The sequence below is a fragment of the Pezoporus occidentalis genome, unplaced genomic scaffold (genome assembly GCF_034315485.1).
Source record: "Pezoporus occidentalis ecotype Australia unplaced genomic scaffold, CSIRO_AGI_Poc_V1 ctg156, whole genome shotgun sequence".
Classification (NCBI taxonomy): domain Eukaryota; kingdom Metazoa; phylum Chordata; class Aves; order Psittaciformes; family Psittacidae; genus Pezoporus; species Pezoporus occidentalis.
Window position 1 is genome coordinate 165,873 of NW_026913383.1, and position 14,782 is coordinate 180,654.

Here is a 14,782-nt window from a genome sequence, read left to right on the forward strand (position 1 = left end):
AGTTCCTGCCTATATATTTGAAATAAAGAATTTTCCAGTCATAACAGTGCATTTAGCTGATGAATCAGTGACCACATCTAACCATGCACCTTTAGGTAACTATTATGGAAAAATGGAAAATAACTAACAGTACTGGTAGGCACCTCCCTCCTTCAATTTGACTACACACACCCCCATCATCTCTACAGTATAGAAAGATTCCAAAATTAACAAGAACAAATTAAAATTACTTTATGCTTTTGCATTTCAACCATGTGAATCCCTGTTTCAGTTAGGTATTCCTGGTACTTCTGCTGGAGTTGATCATGCTCCTGTACTACAGTCTGCCAAAGCTCTACTGCTTGCTCCTTTGCCTGTTACAGAAAAACAGTTTGTATGAAATATTTCATTATAGCACATTTTTACCTTCATCTATCATTCTCTAAAGAGAGGTCTTAACCTCTGTTTTTACTGTACTACAAAAATTTGAACAAAGTATTTCATTAATTTCCTGGTCTGGTTGACTTCCAGATGAAGTCAACTATGAGAAAACACAGACACAAATTAATTCTAAAAAACCTCATATTAATCTAGGAAAGAAGTTCCTTCAGGTCTTTCAGCTGAGAGTACAAACACTTATTTAGCTACAGAACACCAGAACGCCTCAAAAGAGTGTCAAGGAACTCTGAACAACTTAATTCTGAACCAATAAATAAATCAGCTTCCTCTAATCTGCAAAAGCACAACAAGAGAAGTAAAACATTTGTACTGTTTTATCTCACACACTTGAGTTTCCAGTTTTAGTTGCTCTTGAAGGTTTTTCACTATATAATCATCTGCAAGAATATCAGTTCCTAGAGACACAAAAGGAAAGGCGTCCAGTTGCTTCTCAATAGCCTCTTTCAACTCTGCATGCAGCCTGAAATTCAAATAACTAAGTTCAGCAAAGTATTTCTATAACAAGGATTTTTTTAACAACTGAAGTACACTATACCTTCAATCTGTACATACTGTTTACTTCTAAGTCATATTTAAATTTATTTTTATGTTCGACAAACATAATGGACATTTTGAAATAGTTTACCATCTAGTTCTTTTAGATACATAGTTAAATCTCCTGAACATGGTGCTGTAATCTATAGTAAGCACTTAAAGGCACTAACATTGAGCCACTGAACCTGTATGAAATCTTCAACTGTTAAGTAGGTTCAAAAGACTTCAAGGTCCTAGAGAAAAAGCTTTTCAGTGTTTAGAAATCAAGAAAAGCAGAAGTGCAGTTATTTACCTTTCATTTTCTCGAGTGACTTGTTCAAGATTTTGTCTCATCCCTCTCACTTGTACCTAACATAAAAACATGGAAGAGTAAGCACTCATTCAGTTGACACAAACTTTGTTAATTCTTTAAGGAAAGTCATAGGATGCTACTTAAATTAAAGAGCTGCTAAGTCCTGTATATTCCAGGTCTTGTTATATCTAAAGCATTCAGAAGCTATTATGAGCTATTAACTTTAGGAGTTCTTACGGCTCTTACAGATCGATTCTTTATTAACTCAAGCTCTTTTAGAGATACAGTGGATAACTCTCATCTTTCATGCAGTAAGTATTTGAGAAAACAGTTTAAAAATTAACTGAGGACAAACTTCAGTTACACGAGTTGAATGGACTGTTTTGTTAACTAGTGCAACAAAACCATAGTGCTTCTATTGCCTTCTGAAATCAGCCAAGCTTCAAGACTGTGTTTGCATAATCCTTATGATAGACAAATTTAACAAATTAAGTGCATTAAATCAAAACCGGAGGATCCCTTCTGCATGTAGATCACAAGTAAAAATTGCTTTCTGGTTGCCACAGGTTTTAAATATTAAACATATCATTACTTTGCTTTTCAGTGATCATATGGAGCATTAAAAAGTTTATTTTTTTCTGTGGCTGAAAGGTGGACAGCCCCCCTCTACCACAGTCTCCATGATAATCAACATTTAAAGAATTATTAGAATCTAAAGAATTATTAAGAATGAAGAAGGCTGGGTGCATCTACATTTGCAGGACTGAGCTGGACTACATGGCCAAAATCAGACCTGTAAGGTAAGAGAGAAACAGCTGCCTCACCTGAATGTCACCTGGGGAAATACCTGCAACCACATCAGAACATCTAGAGATACAAAGCACGTATGTTTTATTTTACAAAACTTCTCCAAACAGTAATCTGTGCAATTTGGACAATCTCCCAACCTTTTAATTGAAAGCTCTCCATTCATCCATTTTAAGCAGACTGTAGTCCAGCAAGTTTTTGAAGTGTGGCAAAGGCAGACTTTCCTTTACTGACAAAAACTAATAGCCTAGACATCAATACTGTAAAATACTAAAAATTTACAGTCTGAAATGTTAGGAACATCCATACCCGATAAAGCTGCTGCTGTTTTCTCATTTCTTCCAACTGTTCATAATACTCCTTCATCAGAGTTGACAAGCTAAAAAAGTTGAAAAACATGCTAAGTTTTGTAAATGCTGAAACATTGCTCTGATAATTAATGAGTTTTGAAGAATTCTTCATCTAAAGAACAGTCACTTTTCTTTATATCTAAGCTTGACATTCACCAGAATCAAATGAACAAATATAATTACTATTTTTAAAGTATGATCATCAACAGCATATTTCTTCTATAACAGAACTTAGAATATGTAACATTGTAAACTAGCAGTAAGAGAGCATCAGTATTTCATACATAGAATCCCAAATGATGGAAAAGTAGACTGCTACTGCTTTCACATACAACAGTAAAGCAGCCTATAAGACAACATAAAATAAGGTAGTTTCACTAATATCTTTTTTCTTTTTTTTTTAAATTGAGAGTAATTACCTGAAAATTCTGCATTAAAGGGATAATACCTTAAAAGCTAACAAGAAACAATAAGTTATTTTTGTAACAGGAATGACAATAATTGTTTAACAATTTACTAATAGGCAACTCTTAGTTGAAGACTGTCAAATAAGCACTTTTAAAAACAGCCACCTGACCTCAACAGACAGCAGTTACCTGTGTCACCTAGACCAGTACAATCCTAGCTGCACTTCTATTTATCCTCTTAAAATTTAGAGAATTCCTCCATTCATATCTCATCCTTTATTTTACAGATTGCAGAAGAAAAGTCATGTATTTAGTTCACTGAATGAACAGAACAGTATCTAAAAACAACTACTACAGGAACACTTTTACAGATATATAGACAAGTTCAGAGCTGTGAATATATTCACATAAGACCAGGTTCACCTGGCTAAATGTTTAAATGCACAAGATGATTTAAGTACTTCGTAGTATTCCCACTTATCACTTGCAATCAGTTACCTTTCGTCCATCATCCTGGATCCTGACATGACACCACCACCGGGGGCATTTTTCTGTAATGGTATACTTTACATGTTAGTAATTGCACATGACTGCATGTAGTTTTAAATTTTTATATGCAACCCAAAGCTGTTGTTTTGTCTGTACTGTAATAATACACAATATCCCACATGACTGCTTTCAGGTTTACGCTCAAAAATACTTAGGTGGCCCAATTTGAAAAAAAAAATCAACTTTTTATTTTTTTCCTGGAGATGATCTGATATAAAGCATAACTGGATCTGAGGGGGAATCATCTCACTCTTCAAAAAGCAATCAGAGGTTTGTGTAAGTGCTAACTTCATTTCCATGCACCTCAGCATCAGCAAAGGCTGATATGCTAGCTTCTGTTCAGACCTTCAGACAGGTTGACTGTTCCCAGCACAAATAATTCTCTTAACAAGAGACCAATCTCTTAGAAAAAAAATATTAAGTCTGTGAGTGTCTACTAAAGGAGAAATCACGTGTTCTCTCAAGGATATGTTCTCCTGCATATGACAAACTTTTGAAAATGCACTAAATACACCAGAATTTCACTGTTATGATAGTTTTATTCTATTGTTTATGGTTGGAAAAACAACAGCACTAGAGTTGTAGGATGGACCCAATGCAAGTCCAGGCCACTCTGAAGCAGGCTGTGGTCTATGTATAGAAAGATGTTTGTTGCAAAATTTCATTATGAAAAAAAAAAACCTTACTACTTCCTTCCCCAAGTTCACATACCTGGTCAGAAGTAGATCTCAAAATCTCATCTATTTCATGTAGCATACTTAGCCTTTGATCTGAAAGATACCAAGTTTGAGAATAAGAGCTATAACATGGGACATTATCTACATAAACCTGACTGTCAGCCAAAAACGTTTAACAGCGTAGTGCTTTGAAGGCACACAATGTGTCCCGACACGACAAGCGTCAGGAGCGGGAGGGCAGCCCGAGATGCTGACCGCTAGCAGAGATCCCACCTGACTCCCCCCACTGTTGAGCTCAGTAGCCACGTTTCCTGTGGGAAACTTCATCGCCGCTCAATCAGCTCGAAGAAAGCCTGCTCCAAAAATACCGGAGAAACACCAGTTATTTCGCCCGTTCAGCTCACCATCGGATAAAGAAGACGGAATCAATAACTTCCAGACAACGAAGACGCACTTCCCTCACCCATCAGTTCCCACTTCTCTCGCTAAATAAAGCCACAGCTGTAGCTAGGAGAGCCTCCACACACCTTCCCCTCAGCCCGGAGCAGCAACCGCGCCAGTACCGCCACCACCGCCTGAGAAGAAAAGGACTCTGGGCACCCACCGGCCCTAACTGCCCAGGCGCGCCTCAGCAGCCGTTAACCCCGCCTCACGCCGCGCTCACAGACCGCCTGAACGCCGAGCCCCGCTCCCAGCGGCGGCCTCAGCTGCGTCCAGCCGTCTCCTACGGCTGGAGGCGGGATGGCTGTGTGCACGCGCGCGCATCCACGCATGCGCGCTGGAGCGCTGTGGCGGCCACTGACTGAGGACGTAGTGGCTGGTGGTGGGTCGGAGGGAGGTAGGTGGGTGGGTGTCTGCGGGGGTAAGAAGTGCCTTGCTGAACGCATCGGGGGAAGTTGACGTCGGAGAAGGGTGCTCCGAGAGCGGAGACACCTTGAAGCCCTCTGGGAGCTTATGCCTGTGCCTGAAAGCGAAGTCTTAAATACGCTAAAAGCTACTGTCTCTGCTCGGTTTCCGACTTTCCTCCTGTTCTCTTGGAGCAATTAGGAAAAACATTAGGGTAATGACTTCTTGCTTATCCTCTTACTGGCGTGGGTGGGGTCTGGAACGGAAGACGTAAATCCGTTCAGTAGGGAGAGATATGAAGTGGTGGCAGCGGCGAGCTGCCGCAGATTTCTCCTTGCTGCGGGGGTCTGAGCATACCAGCTAGGTGTTCTCGGCATGTGTATCTTGAGGCAATGCAGTATGACTACAAAGTGACTGAGAAAGTACTTGCTGTAAAACTGTTGAGCGTTTGCATGTCTTTACAGCATATTAGCAACTGGTAGAGGTGTAATGTTTAAAGGAGGGTTACCTCTTGTTTTGCTTTTGCGCTATTTCTATGTGTTGCTGGTTTTATTATAATTAAAAAGCATGCTAGTAACCAGCTTAGCTAAATCTGTGCAATGTAATAAACTTAAAAGTTGCACCAAAGGCTACTAATGTGGAAAATTTTGTATTTTCTGTCCTGTAAATTGAGCAACAGATGCTAATGAATGTTTTGCAGTTTCCCATAATATCTGTTTGATTTCTGATTGTTTTAAATTCCATGCTCTTCTGTTCAAGAGTAATAGTGGTTTGCAGCAGCAGGCTAAATCTTCAGTATGTTCATTTAGGTATACTGTGAATTGTCCCTGCAGGAGTTAGTTTTTTTTTTTTTTAACCAAAAAAAGTCATCTATCGTATAGGTACAAATAGGGATGTGCATGTGTGATGCATCTCGTGTCTTGTCTTTGTTTTAGGCACTGCAGTTACAGTAGTGTCTAAAATAGCTTAGCAAGTTATATTATTTCGTTGCCTTTTTCTTTCTTTTTTTTTTTCCTATTAAACTTGCTATGTTGTGACTTTTCTGGAGACAACCTGTCGAATGTTATGCCTAAAGGCAAGCTTCACGTTGCTTATTTCAGGAAGGAATTGCAATAGCTAGTCATGTAATTCTCATGGTTTAAGCCCAGCCAGTAACTCAAAACCACGTAGCCACTTGCACACTCCCCCCGGCTCTTGGAGGGATGGGGAGGAGAATTGAAAGAATGTAGCTCCCACAGGTTGAGATAAGAACACTCCAGTAACTAAGGTATAACACAAACCACTGCTGCTACCACCAATAATAATAATGATAAGGGAAATAACAAGGGAAGAGAATATGACAGCTCACCACCAGCCAACTGATACCCAGCCTGACCCAAGCAGTGATCTAACCCTTCTGGGTAACTGCCCCCAGTTTATATAGTGGGCATGACGTGGTGTGGTCTGGAATACCTCTTTGGCTAGTTTGGGTCAGGTGTCCTGTCTCTGCTTCCTCCTGGCTTCCCCTCCTCCCTGGCAGAACCTGAGACTGAGAAAGTCCTTGGTCAGAGTAAACATTACTGAGCAGTAACTGAAAACATCAGTGTTATCAGTGCTGTTCCCAGGCTGAAAGTCAAAACCACAGTACTTCACCAGCTACTAAGAAGGAGAAAAATGACTGCTACTGCAGAACCCAGGACACTCTGTATTTTAAGGTCTTTCCAGCCTGCTTTTATTAGAAAGCTACTAAAATCTGGTAGTTCTTTCAAATAGGTGTTTCAGGCATTTGCCTTGACCAGTGAAAGCAAATAGTTAAATATATTAGCACAAATTGAAACTGAATGATAGAAGGGAATGTTCACTTCTAAGTGCATGTTAATTTAATAATGTAGTATAAAATGGGTTCATAACACTTCATTGATTTGTTTACATGCACCCATCTTGTCTTAAACTTTATTCTTTTCAGTAAGTAATCCTCCTTATGAAATTCTGTTTTGTTCCTTTTCATGGCAAGTGCACAAGGCACATGTATTCAATTTACAGGAATTCTGTTCATTCAGAAAACATTAGGAAGGGCCTTACCATTTGTGGAGAGTTCATGCTTATGCTGATCCGTGTTTGTAGCTTAAAAACACTAAAAACACAGCTCTTGCCTACATTTTCTGTGGACTAATATTTTCTAAATCATTTTAAGGCTAAGTAGCCCATTGAGTATGTTTCAGCAGCTGTTTTATGTTGTGAAAGGGACTGTTTTTTTAACGTATTGGTCTTTTATTTGGTGGTATACATTGTGATTATTGCAGAAGAGCTGTCACTGTACTTGATTGGAATACCTGACTAATTATCTCTTTTTGTTTTAAACTGTGGTGATTTAGCTTTGCCTGTTTGAGTTAGTATTAATACTGGACTGTGAGCCCTTTTCTGCTGGCTTAAGACTGCTGTTAGGATGCTATGTCTTCCGGTGCTTTGTACAATGACTGCTTTCTCTCAACTTGTGCAGTCAAGCTTCCAGAAACTCACCTGCTACTTGAGTTGGAGCAAACTTTAATGATGGTAAGGTCTTTCATAGTTTCTAGGGCTATTCCAGGTCTCTTGCATAAAGCACATCTAATGCTTGTCCGGCTTATGAAGTTAAAATGCTGATATAAGAATTTAATTAGTTTTCAGTTTATTTAAATGCAGCCTTGTCAAAGTGGTATTCCAATATTTGACTTTCCTTTTTTACTAGACTTCCTAAGGTATCTAATGATTAAATCTATTGTTTTAAATTTTCTCTAATATGTCACACTTCTTTGGTCTCATCATTATCTCCTTGATTGTGAGTGTATCTACTTATGTCTTTGGACTTAGGTCCGTAAAATAGCTAGAAAGGAGATCTGGTGCTTTTCAGGATGACCTACCAGTAAAGAGAAGCTGGCTGGTATGTCTGTAGCAGAGTGTATGAAACAGTTAATGTGCAGTCGTAAGAGCAAGGCTATGGCATATAGAGAAGTGTGCTATGTGTAGTTACATTCTGTCTTGTGCTACATGTTGATAATACTTGCAGAATGTGGTAAGCTGCACTTACTTTTCTGTGAGTCCCAAGGAAGTAGGTAGTGAGGCAGAGATTAAATGATCCAATTTAGTGTTTCCCACTGTGGTTACAACTTAAGTACTGAGCTAGCATCTTTCTGGTCACAGGCTATGTACTTTCTGCTGGGCTATGTACTGCCAGGTCACTTCTTGTATGGCTAGATGTGTAAGGGAACAAATCAAGGATTGCTTTTGTGGATAAAAAAATAACCATCAATATGGAATGAACTCATAATACTAAAGTGGAGTATGGCTTCAGGGGCTTTAAAATTGTTTGGAAACTGGGCTCTACTGGTTCTTTTGCTTATTAAATAGACTAAGGCTATTCCTAAGGTTTGTACATTTCAAAGTGGCAACACCTGTTGGAGTGCAGTATTCTCTGTTCTCGCTCCTCTGCAAACATTCAATGTGTTTAATATGAGCTTGCAGTTTTGCTTGAAATCCTTTAGTTTGGCTGGTTTGCAATGACTGTGAAGGAAAGCTTTAGCTGTTTCATTTCCTTGTATCTCATTCATGAAAGGCCTTTCTCAGTCTGTTTTTCTCATGACACCAAATCATCTAAGGTCCTGTAGTGGAGTCTGTGTTTTCTTGATATTTTTTATGGCTTTGGAAGGTGTTTATTTAGGTACATACTTGAAATACCTTAATCACCTTTGGTAAGAGTCGGGATGATTTGTTACCATGCAAGTGTAAGAACCTATGAAAAGCATTCATGTAACTGCTTATTTAAGTTGCTTTGAAAAGTGAAACTGTTTCAGTTCTTTTAATATCTAAAAACGTGATTTGGTGATTGACTTTGTACAAAAGTGTGCTTTTTTTCCTGGCCAACCAAACAGTGCAGTTGGTGCTGAAATGGAATTGAAAATGATCATTGACAGAACCTTCCTTTCTCATTTATGTAGTGTATGAAGATGGAATTTACAATTAAACACACATGGGATGGTTTACCTGTGAGCCATGAGCCGGCAACCATTTGGCTGAAGTCAAACAATGTGGGACTGCTAATGGAAGTTAGCGCTCCCTTCTTTAATGACCCTCCAGCACCACTTGGAGAGCCGGGGAAACCTTTCAGTAGACTGTGGGACTATGAGGGTAAGCGTAACTGTTCTGCAGTTGTATCTAATTTGGGTAGCAGTAATATTCCTCTGTAGGTCTTTATTTAAGAGTCTGTGATGGTTTTTCTTTTTTTTTTTTTATCTGATCTAATGGCTGTGAGTGTATGACATCTAGTTCAGTTTCCTTGGTCACAGTACTGCTTGTACTGAAATGTTAAGTAAAAACTTACTATGCTGTTGTATCCAGAGCAGTCCAGGAAAGAGTTTAGTTGCGATCACTGCCTTCTCCTTAAGCAGCTCTTTAAGTAACTACAAGCCTCATCCTATATTCAGCTGAAAACTACCCCAAACTGTATAAATAGCAATGCTCTTTTTTTAGTCAATGAAATGATTTTCATCACTAGCACTGCTGACCATATGGTGAGTGGTTGTTTTATAGTACCGCAACAATAGAAATGACTGGGAAAAGAAGCAAATATGTTATGTCACTCAGTGGCTGGGAAGAAATGGAGTCCAATGAGCTGGATTGATTTCAAGAATGATGAGGCTGACTCTCCCTAGTCAAGGAAGAGTGTTTAGTCAAGTGCCTAGTGTAGGCAATCAAAGTTAGTTTCTGAGTTACTGATATAATTTGTGGAATAACAGGGGCTTAACATTTGAATATCAAAATAATTTTGTGGAGTATATGTATATATAAATGCCTTTGCAATTGATAAGTAGAAGTGAAATCCTAAAGATTTCAGATGGGTTCTGCTTTTGCTTTAAGAAGTAGAGAATCTATGTCTATTTTAATTGGTTTTCCACAGTCTTATTTGAGGACTGGGAGAGTGTGAAATAAATAGATAGCAGCTTATAAAATATGATTCAAGACTGTTCCCAAATGGAATGGGGAATATTCTTATAGTAATGCTGTTTTCCTTGTTGCTTCCTGTCAATACTGTCACTTTCACCTGCTTTGAATAATGCAAAAATTTGTTTCTAGCTGTTCTCTACTTCCTAATTATTGAACTATTCTGATTAAAGCCCTACTAAAAGAGTGTTAGCACCTCTCTGATATGATTATACTAAGTAGGCTTATGTAAAAACAAAATAATCATAATTCTAACTGAAGCTTTCTAATAATGTCATTGCTGTTGAGAAACACCATTATAATTCCACTTTGTGTTCCTGAAAGGTGGTTCAACATGGCTTTCAGGTACACCTGGAACAGTAATCACTTGTCTCAGTGCTTTCTTAACTATTTCTGAGGTTTAGCAGTCTTATTTATGAGGTGTGTGGTCTGCTGTGAGTATAACTTTCTCTTTTATTTTTTATTTTTTTTTTTATCCTCAGGCTACCAGCAAACACAAGACTTCTGCACTTAAGTACCCTTCCTGGAGTGCGTGCCATATGATTGATTAGGATCAGTTTATCTTGGTCAGCTTTGTTCACAGCAAGCATACTGGATGAAATAGCTGTGTGGTGATGCTTTTCTTATTTTATGGAGAGCTAACATGAGTTAGTAGGCCATATTTTTCTGCAACATTGAGATGAGTGTTTTGAAAGTTGAAAGTGGTAAAGTAAGTAGATTACTACAGTGCTTTTTAAAGCACTTTATGATGATAAGCATTAGAAATAAAAGCTCTTGAAGTTACAGTTACAGCTCAGCATTTCAAATAGTTAGGAAGCTGTCAGTAGCGTGTACACAGCTAGTCAAGGTCTGGCATGGCATAGGCCAAAAATCATGAAACTAGGATTGTTTTAGGGGGATAATGAAAGTCTCAGGGTATTACAAAATAGTTAATATAAAATACTGCAGTGTGTTTTGGTGTTTTTTCTTTCTTTTTTTTTTTTTTTAGTTGTAGAAGCATTTTTCCTGAATGACAGAACTGAACAATACTTAGAAGTTGAAGTTTGTCTGTGAGTACAGCACTCTGAAAGTTACATATGTTATTTGCATTTTGAGTTCTAGTGCTTGTAAGGTATGTGTATGGGGAAATTATTTATTATATGAGCAAATTGTTCCAACATGGGGAGTGTACGTATTTGTTGCAGAGCACTGCACTAATAATTGTGCAACTGGCATAATTTGAAGAAAATGGTGCTCTGATTTTTTTGACAGCCATGGGCAGCACTTGTTGCTGCTTTCTGGCAGAAGAGCAGTATGGAAAGTAAGTGGTCAAGTACATTCATAATGTACAGAAAACCTAGTTACATTTAGGTACCTGTTGCCCGATTAGAAGATGGAATTACCTCTCTTTATTTTTCCTGTCTTTAACAGGAAGAACTTTCTTTAGAGTTTGAGGTGACCAGAATGAAAACCAAATGGGAGGGTAAAGTTCATCTTCCTTGAATTATTTTCCACCGTGCATTAATAATTTCAATGCATTTGCAATTCATGGCTCAGGAGAAGAAAGAAAATATGAAGCGCTTTATCCGGTACCTCAACGTGAACTACAGGAAGGACAGAAACCAGATTTGTAAGCATAAAATTAGCTTTTCTGTAATATATTTACACTATTTCTGGAATACTTAAAGAAAGCTAATCTGGCTTTCTTTGAGTGCTGCTATTATTTTAATTACACTGCTTAGCCATGGATCCATTGGCACTGTGCTTTCTATAAAGCACTGTGGCAGATAGCTGTAATTAGTGCTTCATTTCTGTATTATCATCCCTTAGATGCATAGAAAATGATGCGTTCAACACTGTGGGCATCTGTTTTATCACCTTTCTCAGTTAAGTCACAGAGAGCTTGTTCTGCTTTTTCCTTTCCTCCACACCTCTCTGATTTAATGTTCGTTTTACCAGGTACACTTCCAGGAGACCACTTTTGCTTCTCCCCTACTGTTCTAAGCAACCTTACCTCTACAGATGGCTCCATATTGGGAAAAATTTGAAAAGGCAGACTAAACTGAAAAATATAATAAAAGGATATCCAGTATCAATAGGAAAACTAGGATATCTTGATTTTTAAATTTTCCTTTAGGCTTACTTATTTTTTTCGACTGTAAGGCTGATATGATTTGATAAAAACTGGTACTTCTGGGCATTTTGTATAAATGAACTAGCTTTAGTGGGTACATCGTAGTTCTTAATGCAAACTTGTTACTCAAAATACATTGGCAGCCAGGTAAGGTAAATTTAGGTAAGTTGCCCTTTTTGTCTTTATTTAAGATAAACTTTGCTTCTGCAACTTTTTATTTTAAAAAATTTAAGCTGTTGCTAATAACTTCCCTTTCTTAGTGTTTGTAAGAAATAAATACTATTTATTTTTATGTGGTAATCTGGCTGTAATATTTCCCTGTTCTTTCTATAGCACCCCTTTCAAAGAAACCCTTGACTTTTCAGACATTGATAGAAGATGCAATTATGTGAAGAGGTTGCTCCTTGCTACTTTCATTGCTCTTAGTTTGTCTTTACTTTTAGAAATCTCTTCCGAATAAGAGAATTCCATTTACCTTTTAAAATGATGAGTTTAGTGTCAGATGTTCCATCTACTGTTTGTCAGTTGATTATTAATTAGCAGTTGGCTTCAGGTCTTCATTCTGTTGTTTCTGTGTGGTAGCTTAAAGGAGAAGTTCTTAGCAAGAACTGATTCATAATGCTTAAAAGAAAATAAAACTTTTAGAGGGAAAAAATGTTCTCTAGCTTCGTTATCCAGTCTTCCCCTTTTTCTGTAAGGGAAAAATATCCCTGTAATACAACTTTTCAAATGGTTAGGAGTTGCAGATTTTTATTCTATTGGAGTGCAGGTAAGTCGTAAAGCAGGATATCACTGTGCGCTTGCTCTGACTGCAGTTCCAGGCAACATGAGCTGAGGGAGTTTAAAAGGTGAGCGCTTTAACTTCACTTTATGCTGTGTAATGCTTGTTTGTAGCTGAGAATTTTGCCCTGTGTTTTTCCAGTATAAGATTTTCAGAAACATGGTAGTGGGTTTTATTTATAAACTTAAGTTTTGGAAAATCAACATGTGGAATGCTGGTTATGTTTCTGTCCAGGAAAACCTGAAAATAGAGATGAGTTAAACCTATTGAGGATATTGTATCTTAAGACGCATACTACAAGAATCACAACTTTTTTTTATTTTGCTTTTCTTTGCAGTCATCGTCTAGAATTTTTTGAAGATTTGAACTTGAAAGGACTAATGGGAGAAGATTGGAAGCAGCCTGAATCAGATATTTGGAAATCTCTCAATAATTAAATGGATCAAGGCGTAAATTTTTATAGCATTAAGGTTGTATGAAGCTGTATGGAAGCAACTTCATTCTGAGCAGAGTCTGTAAATATCAGATTCCTAAGGCATTTCCTGACATCAAAATCATTGATCAGTCTTAAAACCAACTGCAAAGTATCTGAATGTACATACTATGCAACAGCTGTGCTTCGGTTCATCTAGGTGTGGAGTTTTTCGTATGTGGTGAATCTGCTCCTACCAATGAAGGGGAGAAGTGCTAAAAAGAAGTGCTGAAATTACAGCTGTGGTTTTGTGAGAGATCTAGCCTGAGAAGGCCAATATCTGGCTTGGAATCCTTCAGTTTCTTCTAGTTAGTCCATTTCTGCTGTATTTTCTTGTTTGTCATTCTGTTGAATGAGTCTTATGTGCCTGATTTTTTTTTTTTTTTTTTTTTTTTTTTTTATTGCAATCAGGAGAAAGAATACCTCTTCTGGGAACAGAAAAGAATGTTGCTATCATGGCATTTGTGGCCCAGTACTTGCATTGCAAAGTGCTGTGGAGGTATTGCACTACTCTCTCTTACACCTTACTATGCAAATTTTTCCTTGCATGGTATTGAAGAGAAACTTAATCTGTGTTAGTTTACTATCAGACTTCTCTCCTTCAAATTCAATGTGGAATTTCTAATGATATTTACGTATGGACAGTAGATCTACAAAAGATTTCATGTATTCCAGGAAAAGTGTCTGGGACAAATAATGTTTAGTATAACCTTTTGATGTACCTACAAAAGCTCATTTGTTCCAAGACCTTGTCACATCACCTTAAGGATTTAGCTCAGACATAGGAGAATTTTGTATGTGTGCCAACTGATGTTAGAAATACTCTAATTTTAAATGCTTACATTTATTTTTAACAGTCGTGAATACTGTTAGGTGACAACATCTAATTGTAAATTCTCACAATTTACAAGTGATATGTCATTTTTTTGTCTAGTGTAGTATGTGATCCTTGACTGTGGCTGCTAACTTGATCCTATATAAATTAACTTGGGAAGCTTGCCCACTAACTAGATCTTACATCTGAAAAATAGGTGACTTTATAATCTAACTTCTTTGGTTTATTTCAGAATGAGGATTCAGACCAAGACATGGTCCTCAGTCCCCTCCTAGAAAAAGGATTTCCTACATCTTGTTGAAATGTCATCATCAGAGGCTAAAAGGTCATGTTCTCTAGTTTTGTGAGAAGGTTTGTTTTGTGACTCTGGGAGGATACAGCTCAGTTATAACTGAGGGAGTTATAACCCTGAAGATGTGGTGTTGGTTCGCATCCTCTTGTGTTGCAATTTCTTCTGAACAATTTAAAATCCTACAGCTTTCTAGAAGGGACTGATGTTCCTGTAGTCTGACATCCCACTCAAAGCAGGGCTATTGTTGAAGCTAGGTGAGATCACTCGGGGCCTTACTGAGTAACTTGAATAACTCCAAAAAATGGAGCTTCAGGTGCTCTCTGTAGCCTGTTTCAGTACTTACTTACTCATTTCTCATGACGCAATGTCTGCCCATTGCTGTTGGTCCTTTCTGTATGTCTAACAAGAGTGACTTTTTTTTTTTTACGTTGAT

General features: G+C 37.8%; 2 protein-coding genes across 3 annotated transcripts in view; one reads left to right on the forward strand and one right to left on the reverse strand.

Moving 5' to 3' along the window:
• The window catches only part of SCLT1 (sodium channel and clathrin linker 1), a 33,708-nt gene extending 29,030 nt beyond the window's left edge, over positions 1-4,678 (reverse strand). The window contains exons 1-8 of one of the 2 annotated variants that reach the window (XM_062611717.1): positions 4,655-4,678; positions 4,328-4,453; positions 4,089-4,147; positions 3,327-3,379; positions 2,381-2,450; positions 1,265-1,320; positions 766-898; positions 231-353 (exon numbers count right to left, since the gene is read on the reverse strand). In XM_062611717.1, coding sequence (XP_062467701.1) covers positions 231-353; positions 766-898; positions 1,265-1,320; positions 2,381-2,450; positions 3,327-3,379; positions 4,089-4,133 — 480 coding nt within the window. In that variant the 5' untranslated portion in view covers positions 4,134-4,147; positions 4,328-4,453; positions 4,655-4,678. The other variant, XM_062611716.1, reaches the window with a different exon arrangement.
• A 4,169-nt stretch (positions 4,679-8,847) lies between these two features.
• Positions 8,848-13,952, forward strand: CUNH4orf33 (chromosome unknown C4orf33 homolog). Its single transcript, XM_062611718.1, is given in 6 exon segments — positions 8,848-9,043; positions 10,845-10,905; positions 11,108-11,156; positions 11,267-11,333; positions 11,336-11,465; positions 13,088-13,952. Coding segments are annotated over 6 exon segments (594 nt in total). The 5' UTR covers positions 8,848-8,856; the 3' UTR covers positions 13,188-13,952.
• Positions 13,953-14,782: the final 830 nt, after the last annotated feature.